Here is a 20,369-nt window from a genome sequence, read left to right as displayed (position 1 = left end):
CAGGCAGCTGCAGGCAAGGTTCCTGGAGCAGAACTGAGAGCCCTGAGGCAGGTGCTCCCCGGGAGGGTGGGGGCAGAAGGAGGCGGGATTGCGGGGCTAGAGGCACAGAGAGCTCTGTGGGCAGTGGAGGGGGGCGCCCATCCAGGAGAGAGGGGCTGGGACAAGGGCACCTTGTTCCCCGCAGGCCAGGGGCTAAGTGAGCTGGCTGGATCCCAGGTGAGGCTGGGTTTTGCGCATTCTATCCAGACCTGGACACTATGTCTCCAAGTAGCAAGTTAAAGAACACACCGGTGCTTGCCTTAACGAAAATAATTTATTCCACAGCCTCCCTAACAGTGGGGTAGCGTGGGAATCAGCATGTGTACAGCGCTGTCCTCCTCCTCTCTGAAGCTTTTAACCTCTACACGATGGCAGGTGGGCCCGCAAGGGGAACACTCCCGTCATTCCAGCTCCCTCCACATTCAAAGATGAGCATCTATTTCGGAGACTAAAATCAAAGGCCAAAAGACCCAGCTCTGAGAAGGGTGGAGACCAATAGGGAGAAACCAAAGCACATTCAAAGCAAACGCTTCACTGGACCTCTCAAAGCTAAGGCACTAGAGGCCCCACCAGCTCTCCCTAGACCCCACACCACCTGCTGGTCAGGGCCCGCTGAGCCAGCCACTCCCCGCGCCCAGTGCCACCACACCAGCTCCAGCCTGTGCCCGTCCTGCAGCAGAGGTTTGAGAAGGAGCCAGCCAGAGGCTCTCCTCCCATAGACCTCACCTGGGAGACCAGCATGACTTCCAGAAGCTTCCATACCCCACCCTAAAGCCAAACCCCGCCCAGGGGGTCTGAGGGGCTGCAGGACAGGCAAGCGCAGAGGCCAGAGGTAGTCCTTCCTTCTCTGGTGCAAAAAGTTCTTCATATCCAGAAGGGAGCAGGATGGACGGAGTCCCGGGATGCGGGGAGGAGTTCCACTCCAGGTCCCCCAGCCCCAGGGCCCCTCCTCGGGAGATGGGAAACTTTGGAAACTGTGGCCTCACTTGCCCCAGTTTAGGGCCAACACCAAGCGGGAGACATTGAAGCTTCAGCGAGAATGAGGCAGGACTTCAAATAAGCTGAAAAAGAGGAATTTGGTGCTGAGAGGCCAAGGATGGAGCCGCCCAACCCCATTGCCCAAGGCTGCCCTCCCCCTGTGCTAGCAGATGACCCTGGGTCCTGTGCATGTCTTCGTGTCTATGGAACACCCCTTTCCAGAAGGTGCCAGGAGGTTCACTAGAGCAACTGGTTTTCCTGGATTTCCTTGGACAAGGAGCAAGGGAGGAGGGGAAGAGGGTAGGGGGCGGGAAGAGTCCCTGGATGGCAGCTCCCTCTCTTGCCCCCTCCCAAGTTGGACAGTTCAGGCTGTGAGGTGGCTGGCATGGCCCTTCAGGGCCCTCATCCTGGTCCGGAAGTAGGTGTACACGGCCAGCAGGCCCATGAAGGACAGGGAGTAGAGCCCCACACAGAGGCTGATGTCCAGGTGGGAGATGTTCCCTTCCAGCACCTGCAGCCACTGGCCCTGCCTGGCCCCCGCCTCGGGCTCCCCCTCAGGGATGCTGGCCAGCTGCTTGGAGCTGCGGCCCACTCGCCTCAGCTCTGCAGGGCCTCTAGGGAGGTTCTTCTCGGCCAGGAACTCAGCCAGCAACACGGCTCCTGTGTCTTGCCTGGTCAAACGTTCCTGCCCTTTTGGCTGCTGAAGCTCTGCTATGTGCTCAGGAGGTCCCCAGTCTGGCTCAGCTGTGGCTGTGCCAAGGCCAGGGTGCACCTCCTGGGGGTGACTTGCCCCAAGTCCCTCTGCTGGAACATCTGAGACAGTGGCTCCAGGGAGCTTTGTCCCTGGGTCCACAGTGGCCTCAGCCTTCTCAGGGCCCAGAGTAAAATTGCCAGTCGCCAGCTCCAGCTCCACCTGCTTTGGGGGGACTCCCATCCTCTGTGCACCCCTCCGGGGGCTCAGCCCAGCTGAAGGAAGGTCCAGGACGATGTTGCTTGGGGAGAAGTGGGTCTTGAGGAAGGTGAGGGTGTTGCCCAGGTCCCACACGGGTGCACCCCGGAGTTCGTTGTGGCAGGCAGAACAGAGCTCGCGGGGCGGCCACTGCACCTTGGGGAACTGGGGGTCCTCGCTGGGGGCACCTGGGGAGGAAGCACACACAGGCTGGCTGTGACCCACTGGCCACCCGACAACGCAGACCTCATTCTTCCATTTAGAACGGTAGTTTCCCCATCTGCAAAAATGGGGCACGAGAGGGCAGATGAAAAACCTAGCACAGGGCCTGGCCCACAGTGGAGCCCAATAATAGGGCCTTGCTGGGCGCCGGGCAAGAAGGACTCCTTCTTGCCCCTCCCTGCCCCAGGACCACTGCAGTTTCCCTTCCAGTCCCTTCCCCGTGTTAACCCACAGTCTCCCTTTGCGGACCTCGCTGCTGGCCTGTACCCCGGGACCAGATGTGGAAGAGAGCAGGGAGACTCAGATGACCTGTCTCCCAGTCTTTGGTTGGTCTGCTAGTATTTATCTTTTTGTGTGTTTTCTGAAATTTCCCAAGTCTTATACAGTGGAGATACATTCATTTTGTAATTAAAGGGAAGATGTTTTTAGAACAAGAGTTCAAGGCACAAGGTAGTTATGAGGCATTCTCCTTTACCCCCCTCTCCCCCGGCAGCCCTCTGGGGTAGGGAAGAGTTAGTGGAATTTCTGCCTCAGGTGGGCCCCAGGGGGTGGGGTGTGGGGGTGTGGGGAGGCCTGGCGCCTGGACGGGGGTGGGTGGGGGAAGAGCACTCAGTCAGGAAGTTGCCCTGCCCACCAGGCTTTTGGAACCCCAAGCAGGGCCGGTACCGTGGGCAGAAGCCCAGGCTGCGTCCCAGAGGGCCTGCCACGGGCCCCTGGCCCAGCGCCACCTGGGGAATGCCAGTCAGCCCACGTCTCTCGGAGGAGGCCCCTCTTCTAGGGAATTTAATAGTGGAGGGAAAGGTGCTGGCCAGAATGAAGCAGCAGTAGCAAGTGACGTGAAAAACAGAATGGTTATTTTGGGGAGGGAGCAACGAGCAGATTCTGAGGCTCTGGCGGGAAGCGATGCTGACCGGGCCCTGCAGTGTGAGCGCTCCGCTTGCACCTGCTCACTGTTACTAGCTGATCTGAAAGGAGCCCTGTAGAGAGAGCAGGCTACCGCCTTCCTTCCGGGCCCCTCAGCAAGCAGCATAGGCGGCAGCAGCTGGGCTCTGAGGGAAGCTGGGAGCCTGCCTGCTGAGGTCATGGGGCTGGAGGGTCAAAGGGAGCATTTGGTGGCAGGGGTGGGGCAGGGGGAGAAGGGGAGGGGGGAGACACAGGCACGTGTCTGCTTTTCAAAGTCCACCAGGAGGCCCCAGGAGATGAAGACCAAGTGCAGCCCCTGTACGGCCACCTGCTCCGCTGCTCCTTCAACCCCAGCCCCGCCCCCAGCCTCACCCCCGCGTCCCACCCCTGGGGGGTCTGTGGCAGCCAAGCCCACTTCCTCTCTCCCCACAGACAAGCCCAGGCTCCCACCCGCAGATGGCTCCCTCCCCACCCACCAGCTTCTGGCCACCCCCGTCCCCAACCCCAGTTTAATGCCTTTGCCTGTCAGACCCATCAGACTCCTGTGCACGGGGAACAGAGAACACTGTAAATGAGGGCAACTCAGAAGATAAGGGTCCCCGCTGGTATCTCTAGGAAGGACCTGGTTTTTCTTTTCAAGCACATTTTATCAGTAGACCCCTCCCAGGGGGTGGAAAGGCCCAGTTTTCTCCTCTCTATTGGTTTGAGTAAGGGACCAATGGCCAGAAACCTCAGCAGAGGAGGCAGGAAGGGACCCCAACAGGCCAGAGGGAGGGGCCCTGGTGAGGGGGAGAGAGTGAACAATGGCGTCGGCACTGGAAGACCAGAATCTCGGGGTGTCAAAGCTCTGTTTCCTCATCTAGAAGATGGGTCTGATGATACTGACATGCGTCAGCAGGGCTGGCAGAGCGCGCGAAAGGGCTCCGGGCCTGAGGGGCACCGTGAAACATGGGGTGTCACCTGTGGGCAACAAAGTTCCCGTCTCCTGCCTCTGGTCCAAGACTCCAAAGTTCCCCCACCTCATCCTCCCCCTGCAGGTGACCCCAGCCTTGGAGGTGGCCCTTCCTTACCTGCGAGGCGGGCATTGACCTTGTTGTGGCTAGACCAGAACCAGAGGGCGGCGCTGTTGGGACTGGCCACCAGGTGCATGGAGGCAGAGGCCATCTGCTCGAAGTGGCGCGCGCAGTCCCGGCAGCCGAAGAAGAAGCGGACGTAGCCCCGGATGGCCTGCAGCACCTCCTGGGCCTTGGCTGCAGGGGAGAGGACACGCCAGTCACGGGCTGCTTGCTGCTGCCGGCCCCAACGCTGCCCCCGCCACAGGCCCTCCGTGGTCACCCCTGCTCAGGGAACACATACCCCAGCACATCTATGAGGGGCCCAGGGTCTCCGTGCCTACTTCACCTCCCAGGGGTCGCTTTGAGTTGATCCCATCTCCTCCCAAACTCTTAAACCTCAGCCTCTCTTTTCTGGCACTTATCCAGGCCCGCATCACTTACTGACAGGATAAAGTCCAAACCCATCGTTGACATGCTCAGGCTCTTTGAGATGTGGCTGGAGAGGAAGGCGGGGCCAGAGTGCCCACCACCCAAACCCTGGGCCTCTACTCTGCCCCTCCTGCTTTAGGCTTCCTGTTCCAACTTGCTCCCCATCATGCCTCCTCCCCAGGGCACTACAACCAGAGTCCCTCCTGATCTGGCTCTGCACACCCCCTAATTTGTCTCCATCTCCACTCGGCCCCCTATTCCCTCCCACTGGGCCCTCTGGATTGGCATCAGCACAGGCTCTGAACACCCTCCACCTTCTTGCTCTGACACCTGGCTCCTCCCTGAAGACACCGCAGTTCCCCCAACCCACCCCTCCTAAACCCCTTTGTCTTCCACACTTCAAATAGCTCAGGGCTGGAGGTGGTGGGAGTACCCTCCCTCCCTGCTGTTGGCTGCTTCCAAACTCTCTCTCCTTCCTGCTGCAAAACTCCTTAAAAGCCCATCTCCTACTCTCACCCCTCCATCCACTGGGACTCCAGCACCCTGCTCTCTGTCCTGCCTACCCTCATTCCCTGCACCATCAGGCAACTTCAGGGCCCACACCAATCCACGCCTCAATTTTCACCTCCGCGTCCCCCTCGGCTCCTGCATCTACCTCTGCCACCACCCCACCGCCTGCCCTGCAGCTTACAGACTCACCTCCCACCTGCCCTCACGCTCTGGACCTCACCTGCTCTCACCTCCTCCAAGATTTTACTCCTGTAAATATTTTCTTTTGTTATGACATCATCAACTTCTCCCTCGCGTGGAAGAACGTATACCAACAGGGTAAAAACAACTACAATAGAGAAACCCCTTCTCTGATCCCAGTGACACCCAAATCGCTCCCTCATTATCCTCAATTTCTCCCCTGCTCTTCTCTTCAGCCCAATCCACCCAGGCCTTTCTCTCCTCTCATCCACCAGAACAGCTCTGGCCAGGGAGGTCCTCACCTGGCACCCCCCTCCCCGGCGCAGCGCTCTCCCTCTTGGAACTCTCTATTTGGGGAGCCCTCTTCAAACCGCAATGGCTGCTGCTTCTTCGTCGCCTTTGCTGGCCCCGGGTCCCCTAGCAGAGGTCTGGGTGCTGAATGCCCCAGAGCACAGGCCTCAGCATTCTTTTCTGCCCACCCACTAATGGGCTCAGCCAGTCCGAGGCCACGGGATTTGTATCGCTACCCTGGACCTCTCCCCAGAGCTCCAGACTCAGCTGTCTCCATCTCCGTGCAGATGCCCACAGGCACAGACCATTAAACATGCCCTCCCCCATCTACTCCCCCCCACCCCTGAGCCTTCTCATTTCTCGGCCCACAGGACCGGCATCCACCCGACGTTCAGGCCCAACAAGTCCACGGTCCAACCAAAGTCTCTGATCTTGCATTTTCTTCATCACTGAGTCCTATCAGCTCTATCTTTAAAATACCCCCCAAATATTTCATGTGCACACCTACTGCTCTAGTCCCGGCCACCACCACTAGTCTCCTGGGCCAGTTCCACAACTTCCCAATTGGCTGTCCTGCCTCCATCATGAGCCCTGTGGCCCACCCTCCACCCAGTAATCATCTCTAAAGCATTGATCGTCTGTATCACTCCCCTGCTTGAGGTCTCCAGGAGATTCTCATAATGCAGAAACTGAAATCCAGCTCCCTCCTTCACCAGGACCTCCATGTGCCCACCCCTTTTGCCTCCCCCACTCCCAGGCCCTGCCACACCGGCCTCCTGTGGGTGCTGCAAACACGCCAGACACGTGCCCTGCGCTTGCTAGTCCCTGATCTGTGTTTCGGGCTGCACAGCGTCCTCTGAAATTCTCAGGCTGAAGTCCTAACCCCAGTACTTCAGAATGTGACTGCATTTGGACAGAGGGTCTTTAAAGAGGTGACTCAGTGAGAATGAGGTCATCGGGGTGTATCCTGATCCGATGTGACTGGTGTCCTGGTAAGGAGAGGAAATTTGGACCCAGACAGGCACACACACAGTGAGGACCACGTGAAGATGCAGGGTGAAGATGGCCATCTATAAAACCAAGGAGAGGCCTCAGCAGAACGGACCCTGCCAACACTTTCGTCATGGACTTCCAGCCTCCAGAACCGAGCAAATGCATTTCTGTTGTGCAGGCCACCCGGGGTACAGCGCTCTGCTATGTGGCCTGAGTGGACTCAGCCAGGAAGGCTCGTGGCCTGGATGTCCCACTGCTGCCCTCCTCTCACCAGTCGGGTCTCAGCACAGGGGCACTGCCCCAGAGAAGCCTTCCCCAGCCAGCCAGCCTGTCTAAACACAGCAGCCCCTCCCCAGCCCCTCTCCCGCACCACTTGGCTCTGTCTTCTTCACAGATTTATCATCACACCTGAAATGATCTATCTGTGTGTTTACTGTCTGCCTCCTGCCACTGGAATACTGTCCCCTTGAGGTAGGGACTTCTGGCTGCATGCACCGCCATACCCCACCCCCAGAGCAGGTCTGGTTCTCGGAGACACTTCATAAATACTGGCTGACAGACTGATGGCTGTCCATGTGCCCAGCAGCTCCTCTAATTCCCCCTGCCTCTGCACAGGCTGTCCCCTCTGTTGGGGACCCTGTCCATCAGCTGACTTTTACTTACATCCTCTTGCCCCTCCAGACAGCGTGGAACACCCTCCTCTCCCCCTTGGCCCTGGGCCCTGCAGGGCAGCCCTCGGCCCACCTGTCTCACAGTCCACTGGGAGAAGGGACATTTCCTGTCTACCTCTGTATCCTCCAGGCTGAGCCAGGGCCTGGTCCCCCAGTGAACGTGGACTGAATTGGACGTCCACCTGTTCGGCTGTTACGTGTGGCTGTGAGACAGTGTGGGTCATGGAGAACAGCTGTGTGGTTTGGGGACAAAACAGGGCAAAGAGGGCAGAGTGTTTCCCATAGAAAATGATTTTTTCAGTGGGAAATACAGTAAAATTGTTCAGAGTCCATGGTATCAGCCACATAAATTGTGAAAGAGACCAAATTCTTTTATGGGAGTATAAAAAAATAGAACCACAAATTTTTCATGAAGACTAAAAATAAAGCAAGCTTGCGGCTATGAGAAATCCAGGGATAAGCTACACACCCCCGAGTCTGGTGGCTACTCCAGGCCCGCCCCACTCTGGTTCCACGCTGGTCGTGTGTGGACAGCTGCAAACGCAGACTGCCCTAAGTCCAGGCCTGCAGCAGGGAGCCAGGGGAGGGCAGGGCAGGGCGGGGCGGGCTGAGGCACGGGGTGCACAGGCCCCAGACTCACCTGTCTCTTGTGAGGGGTCGACATTCTGCCGAGCTGCCTGCACGGTCAGGAAGTGGAAGAGGAGCCACAGGGAGCAGGGAAAGCCCCGGAAATGCGGCTCGCTCCCCTGGCAGCCGACCCAGTTCACCTTCTTGGCAATCACACTGCCCTAAGGGACACATCTGAGTGTGAGTGCATATATAGAGAAGAAAAAGGAGCTGGCATGGGGGGTGGGGAGAGTGGCTTGCAGGAGACTCAGAGGTCAGCACACAGTCTGAAGACAAACGGTCCCTCTCTCAGTCTGTCAGTTTGACAGTGGCATTTCCCTTTCACTGGCTACGTCTGTCAAAGGAGCAGCAGATCTGAAAACCCAAGACACAGGTCAAGCCATGTCCTTATTCCAGCCTCAACTTTCCCATCTATAGAAGGGGTTGATCTCCGAGGTCCCTTCAAGCTTTGACATTGCACACGTCTGCAAGGTTTTGTGCCTCTGCTGGCTGACACGGCCCACCTGTGTCAACAGCTGTGTGAGCAGGAGCCCAGAGAGCTGCCCATGGAGAGAACCAGAGCGGATGAGCAGGATGGGCCTGGAGGCAGCAGAGAGCTGTAGTTAAAATCTCTCTCACACCGGTGGTCTCACAATTGGTTCTAAACCTCAGCGCAACCGCTTACGGGCTGTATGATCTTAGACAAGTTGCTGGACCTCAGTGTCATCATCTGCTAAAGGGGGCTATGTCTGCCTTCCCCCAGCGTGGTGAGGATTGCATGAGGTATGCGGAGACAGCTCAGTAAGGAGCAGGTTACTAATTACTAATGGAAGGACCCAACCAAGATCACTGACTCCTTCCTGAATGCAGGCTGGTGACGGAGGAGAGAGGTGACAGGGTTAACCCCTTCCACTCCCAGAGATGGAGATCTTCCTTCACCCCCAGCCCACCCCGGACTCACCTCCTTCCTGTTGTCCAGGGCAGTTTTAAAGAAACCGTAGGGGATTTTCCTTCTCTGCTGTTTCCTCAGCCAGTCATTCACGGAGTGCAGGAAGTTCTGGACTAAGGGCTGGCCAGGGTAGTACTGCAGGAGGAACAGGCGGGCTGCAGGGTGAGACGCCATCCCTGCGGAGTCCCACAGTCCCGGGGAGGGCAGGGGGCCAGGCTGAGCTGGGCTGGACCTGTCTTTTGGGGATGTTACAAAACTACTAGGAACACATTCTGCCTAAGACTCAAACGCGGGCTCCTCCCTACCTTTACTCTGGGGCGCCCAGGAAGGCACGGGGGAGGGGTGGCAGAGGCTCTCAGTGGCCCTCTCCAGGCTGCAGGCGCCTGGGCTGACCCCTGACCACATGCCCACTGGGAGGAAGGCTGAGCACACGGTCCTCTGCTCAGGTGATCTGCTAGAGCGGCCGACTCGCTGGCTAACTGGCCGGCTGGGCTAGGCGGGCAAATGGGCTTTCATTTGCATTCCACGGGCTGCCAGTGGGCACAAGGGAGCCCAGGGGCTTACAGCCGAGATCCAGATCTTGATGGGAACTCCCAACAGTCTCTGAGGAGCATGAAAAGCTACTCTGACAATAAGTCAACCCAAATCTGATTAGTATCAGCGCTTTAAAACCACAAGGACTCCAGGGAGGAGGACGGGTGCGTGTGCACACGTGTGGGCAGGCACAAACACACCCAGGGTGGGGGGCGGGGGAGAGAGAGAGGAGGACGCCTAGCAGAGCAGGTCAGATAAACCACCAAGAGGCAGGTCAGGAGGACAACAAGCAGAAACTTGGAGGGAAAAGAGCAAAGAAAACATTTTCGAGAAGAAGGGTGCTGGAGACAGGAATGATCACTTAACAGAAAAACCTGCCAGGGGACCCAGTCCTCTGAGAAAGCCATGGTGTACTCTTATCAAACCTCCAGGCTGTCCCCCAGCGGGAAAAGTGGCCAGAAGGAGCCCTGCGCTTTGATGTGCTCCCTCTCGGTCACTTACACGAGCCTCGGGGCTCTCAACCCAGATTTACAGCTTCAAGTCAGCGTTTCTCACTGACCTTCACCCACTGTCCTGACTTGGATAGATGACGCCCTTCAAGGCCACAGTGTCAGAAGGAAAGATGAATTAAGGGGCTCTGGACTACGGGGAGTCACGGTCTACCCAGAACAGGGAAACCCTGGTGACCGCACGCCACCCAGTGGCCAGTCGTGCCAGCTGCTTCCATGAGGGAGCAGGGAGACCCCGGCCGCAGGGCAGTGCCACAGCTGACAGTTCCCCAAGGCTGAGTGGGCAGAGTGGGCTCTGTTACCCTCCAGGGTTTCCGTGCCCCACGCACGTCGTGGGTAAGGGCATGGGTTAGACGAGACGTGGGTGCACATCTCAGCTCAGCCGCTCACTGGCTGGAGGACCTTGGACAAGGTGCTTTACCCCTCTGGGCCTCCATTTCCCCTCTCTGTGACGGGGTAACGCTAGTTCCCACCCCCTGGAGTTTGCTCTGAGAAATACAGATAAGCTAAAACACAGAGGAGCACTTTGCAGAGTCTGACACCCTGTGAGAGCTCAAGAAATGCTAGCTGCTACTTATTACTACTCAGCAAGAAGCTACCCAAGCCAGGGGAGGCCGGAGTCCTCGCGGTCTCCGGGCTGTGCTGCACAGCTCAAAGAGAGCCCCCCCCACAGCCCGCGCCCCGGGCCTCTGCTCCTACGTGGCGTACGCCTCTGCCCTGAGGCCAGCCCGGTCCTCTCAGGCTTCTGGCGGGGAGCACGGCTTCACCCCCAACTCCCGTGGGCAGCTCAGCAGGACCACGGAGAGGGTGGTCCTGTCTGTCCCACTCAGACATTTCCTGAGCCTCATTCTCTCCCCTCACGCTGGCTGCAATGGCCCCACTAGGGGCCAGACCAAAACCAGCTTTGAGTCCAGCTGTGAGATGCAAACAGCAGGCAAGAAACAGCTCCCCTGGGGAGAGTCCTTCAGCGTGGACTGGACTGGGGGCTGTGGGTCCCTCTCGGCACTCGGCGGCCCCTCATATGCCAGGAAGGACAACACACAGAACTGCTGGAGGCGTTTCCCTCTGATTCTCTGGGCTGGCCACCCCAGGCCCCAGCGACCTGGGGACCAAGCGGCTCTCAGGGACTCTGAGGAAAGGCTCTAGTATCAGACTGGGCTGAAGAGCAGGGCCCAGTCTGTGTGGGAGGGACGTCTGACTGCCTCAGACTCCACAGCACTATGATGAGCGCCCACCACCCCACGGGCTGGGGCCTCAGTGTAACCACACGTGCGTGTGACTAAGCCAAGGGCGCCAGGGGCGAGGGGCTGGCAGTTCCCAAGGGAAGGCCATAGATGACCCCCAGAGGTAGCCCCAGCTGCCCACAGACCTGCACTGAGAAGGAGGGGCTCAGACCTGGCACCCAGGGCCAAGGGTGGCTGAGTCAGCACTCAGCCTCCGAAAGGGACCAGAGCCCGCATCTGACTCAGCAGTCCTGGGCAGCCAGAGCATGGGCTTTAAGTAGGGCAGCGCTGGCAGTGGACCCGGAGCCAGAGGCTGGGAGGTGGCGGCAGCAGGTGCAGAGGGAAGAGGCAGTCTGCATCTCACCTTCAGACATGAGGGAAGAGCAAGGCAGAGAAAGGGCACAGGCTCTAAACCTGGGACCTCAGGTCAAATCTGGGCACACCTCCTAACCAGAGGCCTAGGGCAGACCATTTGAGCAACCTGTGCCTCTTAACTGAGGGTAACACTTGCCACCCTGTGTCGAGATTAAGAGGGTTAAATGCCTGACACATATCAGGTCCTCAGTAAGCAGGAGCTACACTTCCTGGAGTAGCCATGCTGGCAGGAAACTGTACAGGAATAAGGAAGGCATGGCTAAGGCCAGGGAGCTGGGTCAGACTCTGGCCAGTGTTTGGGATGGAAAAGAGTAGATTCAGAAAAGCCTTCTTTCCTTCACTGTGGGGTCCATGGGTCCTGCTTTCCCAAGGACCACAGTGGGGAGTGAGAGGCCACACTCCAGACTCAGCCTGAGGTAGAGACTCAGGCAGGCAGAGCCACAGGCACTGAATTGGCTGGGAACATCCCCAGACAGGGAATACCTGGCCCTGTGTCCCACCCACCGCCCTGCACAGGGTGGGGTGGGGGGAGGGGGTCGTCCCTGGAGGTGCAGGGCCGGCGTTGGGTGTGGCTGAGGCTGCAGGGTAGCAGCCCGTGGTGGACCGGTACAGCTACGGGTCCAGATGTCCAGCCAGACCACCAGCCCCTGACGGAGGAGTTGGGCTGACTCCTCCAGGCGCCTGCATGCAGGGATGTGCACTGACCCTGGGTGGAGCTGCCGGACAAAGGAGGCCAGGGCCCTGCTCACCTGCGCCAGCACTGCCATGAACTTTTTCAGGGCCACCAGGCGTTGCCCCTCCAGGATGGAGAACTTGCCCACTTCTACCCGGAGTATGTAGTGCAGGGCAGATTCCAGGTCAGCCATGTAGATCTTAGAGCTGAGGACCCAGAGGGAGCCAGAGAGAGAAAAGGGTATTAACCACAGGGCAAGGGCTGGGAAGGTGCACTCAGGGCCAAAGGAGAGAAGAGGAGGCACTACTGATAGTCACAGAGTCCTGTAAGTTAGCACTTGACTCAGACAGTAACTAGCTGTGTGACCTTGGGTGAATTATCTAACTTCTCTGAGCCTGAATTCCTCATCTATAATATGGGGATAATAAATTGCTCACAGGTAGGCTGCTGAGAGAATTAAATGAAAGCACAAATGCAAAACTCTCAGCAGCTCCTGGTACAGAGTGAAGTTCCCCCTCCACAGGTCAGCCCCTCCCATCACTCACTAAAGCTGTTTTAATCAGGCCACTAGTGGAAAGTTGAGCTTCATTCTCTGTTCTGAACAAAGACCCCTAGGGACAGACAAGTAGACTAACAGGGGCACCCACACAACACAGTTCTGGAGAAGCCGGGCCTCTTGGAAAGGCCAAGGGTTTGGCTGCCCACCAAGGCTGGGCACAGGGTGTGGGGGGTGAGCAGAGCACAGTCCCTATTTATTTGGGGGCTGATCCCAGCCCCGATGGAAGGGTTGCAGGCTCCAAGTTCGCTGCTCCACCCCGTGCCCATCATGCTTGTGGGATCTGGGCTCGGGGCCCCGATGGGAATGGCTGCTCCTCTACCCCTGCCTCCTGACGCCTGGCGTGCATTCTCACCTTGTCCTACAGTGGGCTTGCTCTGGGAGCTCAGTCAATTCAATCCAACCCTCCAGCCTCAGTGCCTCACCTGCAAAATGAACCACTCACTCCTGCCCCACCTGCCTCCTGAGGTGGCGGGGAGCCAACAAGCAGCTAAGCAGTGAGTACTGTGGCCACTTGCCCTTCATTTGCTGCCAAAGTCCCCTCTCTCTGCTCCACTTCTGTGTCCTTGGGCCTCAGTTTACCTCTCCGTTCCTGTGTTCTACCTCAAGAGCAGCCCTCTGAGTAAAGGAGAAATTGGACAAAGTACCCAGCAGAGCCTGGCATTTAAGGCTAGAAGTGTCAGCTAGCGTAGCAATTTGAATGACCTGAATAATCATAATGACCATTCCCACCTCTTGGCTTCTCTTTCCTTCTTACCTGATTTACTAAAAAACCTCTTCATAAGCACTTTCCACTCTTAGAGTCCCTCATGCCAGGATGCAAAATCCTTCCCGAAACCAGATGGCCCAGCCCCCAATCCTCTTGTGCAGCCCCCTGATGGGGCCACCTTCTGGACTCAGCTCTGAGCTTCCTAGTCAGCCATGTCCACCTGGCATCCTCGTGTTTACAACTGTGCAGGAAGACACGGGCTACCTCAAAGAGTAGTGAGCTCCCCGACACCAGAGGCATTCAAGTGAGATCAGGTGTCTTCCTAAAAGCGATGCTGTGAAGGCCCTGCATCTGCCCTGCACAACTGATATTCATGGTGTCCAGCGCATTGCAGCTCTTCAAAAGTATTTGAAGAAATACGTGCTTGGTTGGAAAGTTGTTTGGAGGCTGCAGATTATCATTCCAAGCTGATTCTACTTGCTTTTGAATAGAATTAAGCTTAAGGAATGTGGGCATCATAAAGTATTCGTTCCAACATGAAGGGTACAGTCGGCAGACATCGGGGACACTGCCAGTGGACACTGCTGCTCCCACCATATCTAAGACTCTCCTGTGTATGGCTGGCAGCCGGGGGCCCCCAAAGTCCAAGACCAGCACTCAAGCGTCTGGGCTCAGGGTGGCATGTGCCAACTCATGACAAGGAACGGAGTGTGTGAGGAAGGGGAGGTCTGTGATCAGAGGAGGGGGTGGGGAGGGGAAGGGAGGAGGAGGACCAGGTGCCGCCTTACCGATCTGCAACTTTCCACACGGTGGGAGCTACCATACTAGTGGTGGTTGGTGCAGTCGTGGTTCGCACAGCCTCCTGGGTGCCCCTGGACAACCTCTGCAGGTAAGCGGTGTAGAAGGGCCTGGATTCCACAAGTCTGTCAGGGAAGGGAACAGTGGAGGAGCGGCAGTGAGCATGGAGAAACAAAACCTCAGAGCTAACTCACGTCACGAGAGGAAGCGGGTGGCTCATCTGATGAAAATGTTTATTTGAACTTGGTTCGGTCCTATGCTGGGTGAGGTCAAAATCAGGGCACCCCTGCCTCATGTTAATCCTTCTATTCACTGCTCATGCCGTGGGAAGCCTCCCTGATGACAGACTGAAGTGAAAATCCCTCCTGGGAAAGAGGCTGGGCCCGTGAATTCCTCAACCTGCCCCGGAGAGGCAGTGGGACAGGGCACCTTCAGGAACAGGTGGGCCCTCTGGGGACAATGGGACTTCTGCCCAAGGACTGGATGATGGGTGTAGCGACCCTTCCTGGAGACCAGAGGTGCAAAGTGGCAGGGCGCCTCCAGGAAGCTCGCAAGCCTGCTCCAAAGTACCATAGGTGACATCACTCCCCAGGACAGTCAAGGGAGGTTGATACGCAGGTTTAAAAAACAGATAGCAATGACAACACCCCAAAGCCACTAAAATCCTCAAATATGTTATAATCCTTTTGATTTTGTTCTCTGTTCTGATAGAGAGGAGTCCTCAAGGGCCAGAGCCGCCTCCTGGTCAGGGCCACCGGAGGGCGGGCTGTGAAGCCTAGCAGCGCGACAGGACACCCGGGGGAGCTGGCATCGGGAAGCACTGCTCTCCCCTCCGCCACCCCGGCCCCATGTCTATCCACGAGCAGATGGCTCCCAAGTGCGTCGTCACAATCAATTTTCCCCTCCACCAACTCCAAGTGAGGAAACAATGCCTCCCCTCCCTGTCCCTGCAGCCAGCTCGCTTCTGTCCCCAGCAGGACTCCCCCTGACAGGGCCTGGCCCGGTGCCGCAGGGTGACGGGGGCCGGCGAGGGCGAGCGGCCGCGCGGCCCAGCCCCGGTGCAGGAGGGCGCTAATGGCCCTGCGGGGCGGCTCCCAGACATCCCGGGCCAGCCTTGGTCTCCCCGGCCCGCACGCAGGGCCCGGCGGACGTCAATCACCTGCCCGGGTAGGGCACCGAGGCACCATCTGGTGCCATTTAACGGGCCATTCAGCAGCGGGAGCCTGACAGGGGCTGCGGCTGGCCAGATTGTTTTCTCTTGGCATTTTGGAACTGGCTATTGTCTGGCTCCTAATGAACTTTTCTGCAATTAGAAAACCAAAGGGAGGGAGGGTCAGGCATATCTGAGTGCTTGCCAGGCCCGCAGCCTGCCAGCGAGTCCGTCTGTGAGGAGACGAGGATGGGGGAAGAGGGCCAGGGCCGCGGTGGGGATGGTGCAGAAGCGCCGGGACCCGGAGTGCGGGAGCCGGGTAGGGATGGGGGGCGGCCGGGGAGGGGGCGGCGTCCTGGGCCCCGCCTCCTGGCTGCAGAGGCCCTGCCCACCCCCGCAGGCAGACATCCGCTTCTCCTGCAGAGGGCGCTCCTCGCCAGCCCATGGACTCCTCGGGTGACTTGCAGGAGACTGTCAGCCCCTATGAAAGGCTGGCAGCCTCTCCAGGTAGGAAGAAAAGGAGGAACAGCAGGTAGAGGGGAGAGGCAGGCAGAGAGACACTCACACGGGGATCCGGGAGAAAGAGCCGTTCCGAAACAGCAGGTAGCAAGATGGGAAGTCGGTGACACCAAACTTGTTCACCACGGCACGCTCTGTGTTCAGGACCCTGCGCACCGCTATGCCTTGGCGCTGGGACAGGTCCAGAGTCACCTGCAGAGACAGTAGGGCATCTGGAGCGGGACAAGCCATTGGGCAGAGGGAGTCCCAGGCAGGCACCTGGGTGCCGCTGTGCTCTATCCAGGCTCTAAACCTTTCAAAGAGTAGACAGACTCTTGTAATGAATGTCTCCTGCCACCAACCGCATCTACCCCATGGTAGGAGAGCACCCACTGCCTGCTTGAAACTGTGCAGACCACACATCTTGGATCTCCTAGGACAGTCCCGATTTAATATAATTTTCTTTCCAATGAAAACAATTTGTAAAAGGCATAACAAAATGTGGTTTCATTTTTGCTCTTTTATCTGTAAGGCTTTCTATCTATAATACAAACCAGAAAAACATAGATATGATGATTTTATTTTTAGGAGGAATTAAGGAGAAATATAATATTAGCTAGTACTTATTGAGTATGTATTATATTCTGTATATAGATTGCCTCGTTTAATCTTCAAAATAGCACTTACTATGAACTAGGGACAGTTACTAGGAGATCAAACGAGGTGGCAGTGTATACCATGGCTGCTTGGGTGTGAATCCTGGCCCCACCAGACTAAACCTCTACCAGCCTGGATTCCCTTACTTGAAAAGTTGTAATAATAACAATACCAATCTCTAGGGGGCTGTGAAGAGGATTGAATGGGTTAATTTTTATCCAAGTGCTTCTAACAATGACTAGCAAATAGTAAATATGTAAGTATTTGTTTAAAAAAATAAAATTCCTACTGTACACTAGACACAAACCCTGAGGCTTAGCAGTGAAATCGTGAGACTAGGTCACACAGGTATATCAAGTGCCTGAGCTGGGCTATAAATCCCAGTTCCATCTGCCTCCAGAGCCGGGGCTTTTAGCCACTGGGCCCTCCAGCATCTCCAATTACCCATTTGCATGGACACGGGGCCCCTGCCCCTGGTTACCAGGGGACTTGGGGGAGGGCAGGGGGAAGAGTTGATTCTAATGAGCATTTATTAATTACCTCTATTGACAGGCTTGACCCCAGGCCTGGAATGGGACCCCAGAAGGTCAGGGTCAGGCACTCCTTCAGCAAAGCTCCCCGCCCCCTCCCACCACCACGCTTCCCCTCTCGGGGCTGAGAGGTCTGGAGACAGCTCAGAGGGCTCAGCTGTGCTTGGTGAGTTTCAGGAGGAAAACCATTCATGGCCAATAGCGGCGTTTCATTTCATCCCCGCTCTATCTCCTTGCACTGCCTTGGAATGCCTCCCAGGCACTGGCCCATGCCTTCTCTGTCTGCATCTGGGAGAAGCCCAGTACCATGAGGCAGTGAAGGAATGGCAGTCTCCCTACATTAGACTGAGGATGGATCTTTATAAAGCACCTACTCTGTGCCAGCTGCTCAGCCAGGTTCTTCCCCTAAACTGCCTCATCTAACGTTTCCAAAAATGCTCTGAAGAAAGGTGATAATCACCACTTCATAGGGAAATGAGGCTCAGAAACGTTAAGCAGTATGATCACAGACATTTCTCCTAAGTGATGGAGTAGATTCCAACCTGCCTGGTTTGTTTTCTGCTTCACCTGGTGAGGGACCCCATTTCCTCATAAGGGACCGGATGCTCTCTGATGCTCCCTCCCCACCAAATTTTTTCACTCCAATTCTGCAGGGTTGGGGCAGTGTGGAAAAAACATGGGCTTTGGAGGAAGGGAGACCTGGTTTGAAGTCCTGCTCTATCAATTCACTGGCTGCATGATCTTCGACCTGTTATTTGACTACCTTCATTACATGTAAAATTAGCAACTACATGTGTCAGCAATCTAGTGCAATGCTCAATAAACAGCAGCTGTTACCATATTCAGTTTTATTAAGGAAGATCAAAGCAGAAAAGCTTTAGACAGAAAGGTCAAGTGCCTGCACTTCCCATTTCCCCCAGCAGGGGTCAGGCCAGTGCTGGGCTAAGAGGAACACAGGAACAGCCCTGCACTGGAACTCACTGGGCTCTCTCCCAATAGCTGGAGTTGCCGGAACCCTGCGGGCAGCTCACCTCTCTACCCACGTAGGAGCCTTCCTTTTCAAAGATCAGGGCCAGGTACTCTTCACTGTTTCTTGTAAAGAATCCAGTAATCTCCTCCAGCCTGCAAGAGACAATGCTGGCGATCACTCTCCACAGTCTGGCCGTGGGAATAAAGCAAACCTGCAGGTGACAGCAGACGTGGCTGACCCGCCACACACACCTTCGCCTCTGTTTGCACACAAAGCTTCACAAAAGTCTCTTCATGCCAGGCCTCCGGCCAGAGTAAACCAGACTTTCACTCTCAAAAGACTCTGCCTGTTACCTAAACTGGTTCTTCATTTCACCCACCTGTTTGGGGTATTGTTTCAGAGCCAGCAGGGAGTGTAGGCGGCCTGGGGAGGGGACCTGGGAAGGCATGCTCTGAAGCTGTCTCTATGCTCTGGGTAAGGCCCAGGCTTAGAGGGCAGTTTTCATTGGACCCCTAAGAGACTGGTGTTTACTACCAGCCAGGCACACGCTGTGATCTGTGCCAAGTCACTACCAACTGGGAGGTTTGCTGTTTCCTCTCCTGGAGCAGGCATAAAAAAGGAATGAAAGGATCAGAAAGTCCTCAGGGCAGGAGATCTTAGAAGTCATCTAATCTACCCTCCTTATTTTAAGACGTGGAAACTTGGGCCCCAGGACAAAGGTGGAAATTAATAAGAAGGCAAATGTTATTACCCACCCCCAAATCAAAGAATTCAGATACAAGTGATTTTCAAAACCAAGAGTTTCAACAGAAAACAATTGCATAATATAAAAATGATATTTCCTTATTCCAATTAAAAGCAGAACATCAGCAGACGATTATTGGGACATGGCATCTTCTTTTTATCCCCATCCTGATGACCCATGTCCCACCTCTGGATCCAGTGACAAGGCAACAGTCACCTCCAAACAGAAGGCACAGCACAGGCCAATGAAGCCCAGCCCAGGGATCGTACAAATGGATATGCTAGTGAGGTGGGGGCCAGAGTGTACCCTAGTGGGTGGTGTCATGGATACCGACAGCTTCTGGGGTGGTAGTGGGTGGCCTCTCAACTTCACCAGATCTCCCCTCGGAGGGCAGAAGAGCAAGCCCCATGAAGCAGCTGTCCCTGGAGCCCATCCCCGACCCCATCCACTCCCGCCCGGACTTCTCGGACAGGCGTCCGCCTTTCATCACACAGCTCTGCCTCCACCCTGAAGCTCTTTAGAAGGACCACTTTGAGAGAAGATGGCGAGTTTACCTGCTTGGTTGCTTTTGAGATTCCCTCTGGGCTGAAAAGGCACCATGAGGGAGGTGTGGGTGTAGGAAAGAGAGAGACAGAGACAAGGTCGTTGAGAAATGGAAGTAGTAAGGAGCAGGGGTGTTTCCTGAGGGATGGGGTCTGGCTGTGGAGCTCCAAGCCGCACCAAGACTGTACACCAGGTCCAGGGGCTCCGCGAGGCCCTCTGGGAGGATGGAGAATTGGGGAGGATGATAAAAGAATCATTGTGAGTTGGAACCAACTGCCACTTGGAAACAATCTCTCAGCAGGGCTATGGCTTTCAAGACACCAGCACACAAACTTATAGGGCCTTGAGCACCAGTGCCAGCTTCTCGGCACCTGGAACCCCCGCTGTGTTCTGTGGCTGGGCTCCCTCTAGGAGTCCCAGGTGGTGCTTGGGTTTGTTCCTTCTTGGCCTCTTAAGGTGGGCTTTTCTCCTGCCCAGAATTCTCACCCAAAAGGGCAGGACTTCATGTCTTCAGTCTACCTGTCCCCTCTCTAGGAGAGTTAGGGCAAGAGACCGCGCACCTCATTGTCCTGATTGCCTAGAACAGAGGCAATCCTGGAAGCCTGCCTGGGAGGCAGACACAGGACGTCAGCTGGGAGTAGAGTCACCTCCCCATCCCCCAGTCACAGCCACTGCTCAGGAAAGGGCCACCTTCACTTTACAGGGCTTTGTGCTCCTCAGCCCCCCATCCCCTTTCCTCTAAAGTGCATCTGGTCTCCCTTTCTCCTCTCCATGCCCACCCTTCTCAGTGACCCTTCCTGGGTGAGATCATGTGAAATCTTGCTGCATCCCCCAAATGTACCTGAGCACAGGCTGTAAGCAGCAGCAGCAGGTGTGACCCAAGAAGCCCTGCCGTCCTCTCCTTCCCAGCCAGTGGGATGGGCCCTTGTACTCCCGACAGCCTCAGGAAGCTGGGGCTCCTCGGGTAGGACCTCCTACTCCTGCACTGGGAAGCCCTCCCCCAGCTGCTCCAAGCGGCCCCAGGGTCTGGCCCACTGGGACGTCTGCTACACAGGCAACAGGAAGAATCAACCTGGTCCCCGGCCCTGCTGTCCCCGCCGCCCTCTCTGGGTCAGGCCTGTGAC

The 20,369-nt window shown here is 56.6% G+C and overlaps 1 protein-coding gene across 2 annotated transcripts in view; it reads right to left on the bottom strand.

Moving 5' to 3' along the window:
• Window positions 1-294: 294 nt before the first annotated feature.
• QSOX1 (quiescin sulfhydryl oxidase 1) overlaps window positions 295-20,369 on the bottom strand; it is a 38,548-nt gene continuing 18,473 nt past the window's right edge. The window contains exons 5-13 of one of the 2 annotated variants that reach the window (XM_074349893.1): window positions 18,019-18,109; window positions 15,868-16,013; window positions 14,143-14,277; window positions 12,166-12,295; window positions 8,788-8,910; window positions 7,861-8,008; window positions 4,162-4,341; window positions 1,931-2,154; window positions 295-1,100 (exon numbers count right to left, since the gene is read on the bottom strand). In XM_074349893.1, the coding sequence (XP_074205994.1) occupies window positions 1,092-1,100; window positions 1,931-2,154; window positions 4,162-4,341; window positions 7,861-8,008; window positions 8,788-8,910; window positions 12,166-12,295; window positions 14,143-14,277; window positions 15,868-16,013; window positions 18,019-18,109 (1,186 nt within the window). In that variant the 3' untranslated portion in view covers window positions 295-1,091. Of the gene's footprint in view, window positions 2,155-4,161; window positions 4,342-7,860; window positions 8,009-8,787; window positions 8,911-12,165; window positions 12,296-14,142; window positions 14,278-15,867; window positions 16,014-18,018; window positions 18,110-20,369 lie in introns of both variants that reach the window. The other variant, XM_074349892.1, reaches the window with a different exon arrangement.

The sequence above is a fragment of the Camelus bactrianus genome, chromosome 21 (genome assembly GCF_048773025.1).
Source record: "Camelus bactrianus isolate YW-2024 breed Bactrian camel chromosome 21, ASM4877302v1, whole genome shotgun sequence".
In the NCBI taxonomy this organism is placed as follows: Eukaryota; Metazoa; Chordata; class Mammalia; order Artiodactyla; family Camelidae; genus Camelus; species Camelus bactrianus.
The sequence above is the reverse complement of the archived record's forward strand: the minus strand, read 5'-3'. Positions and strand labels throughout refer to the sequence as shown.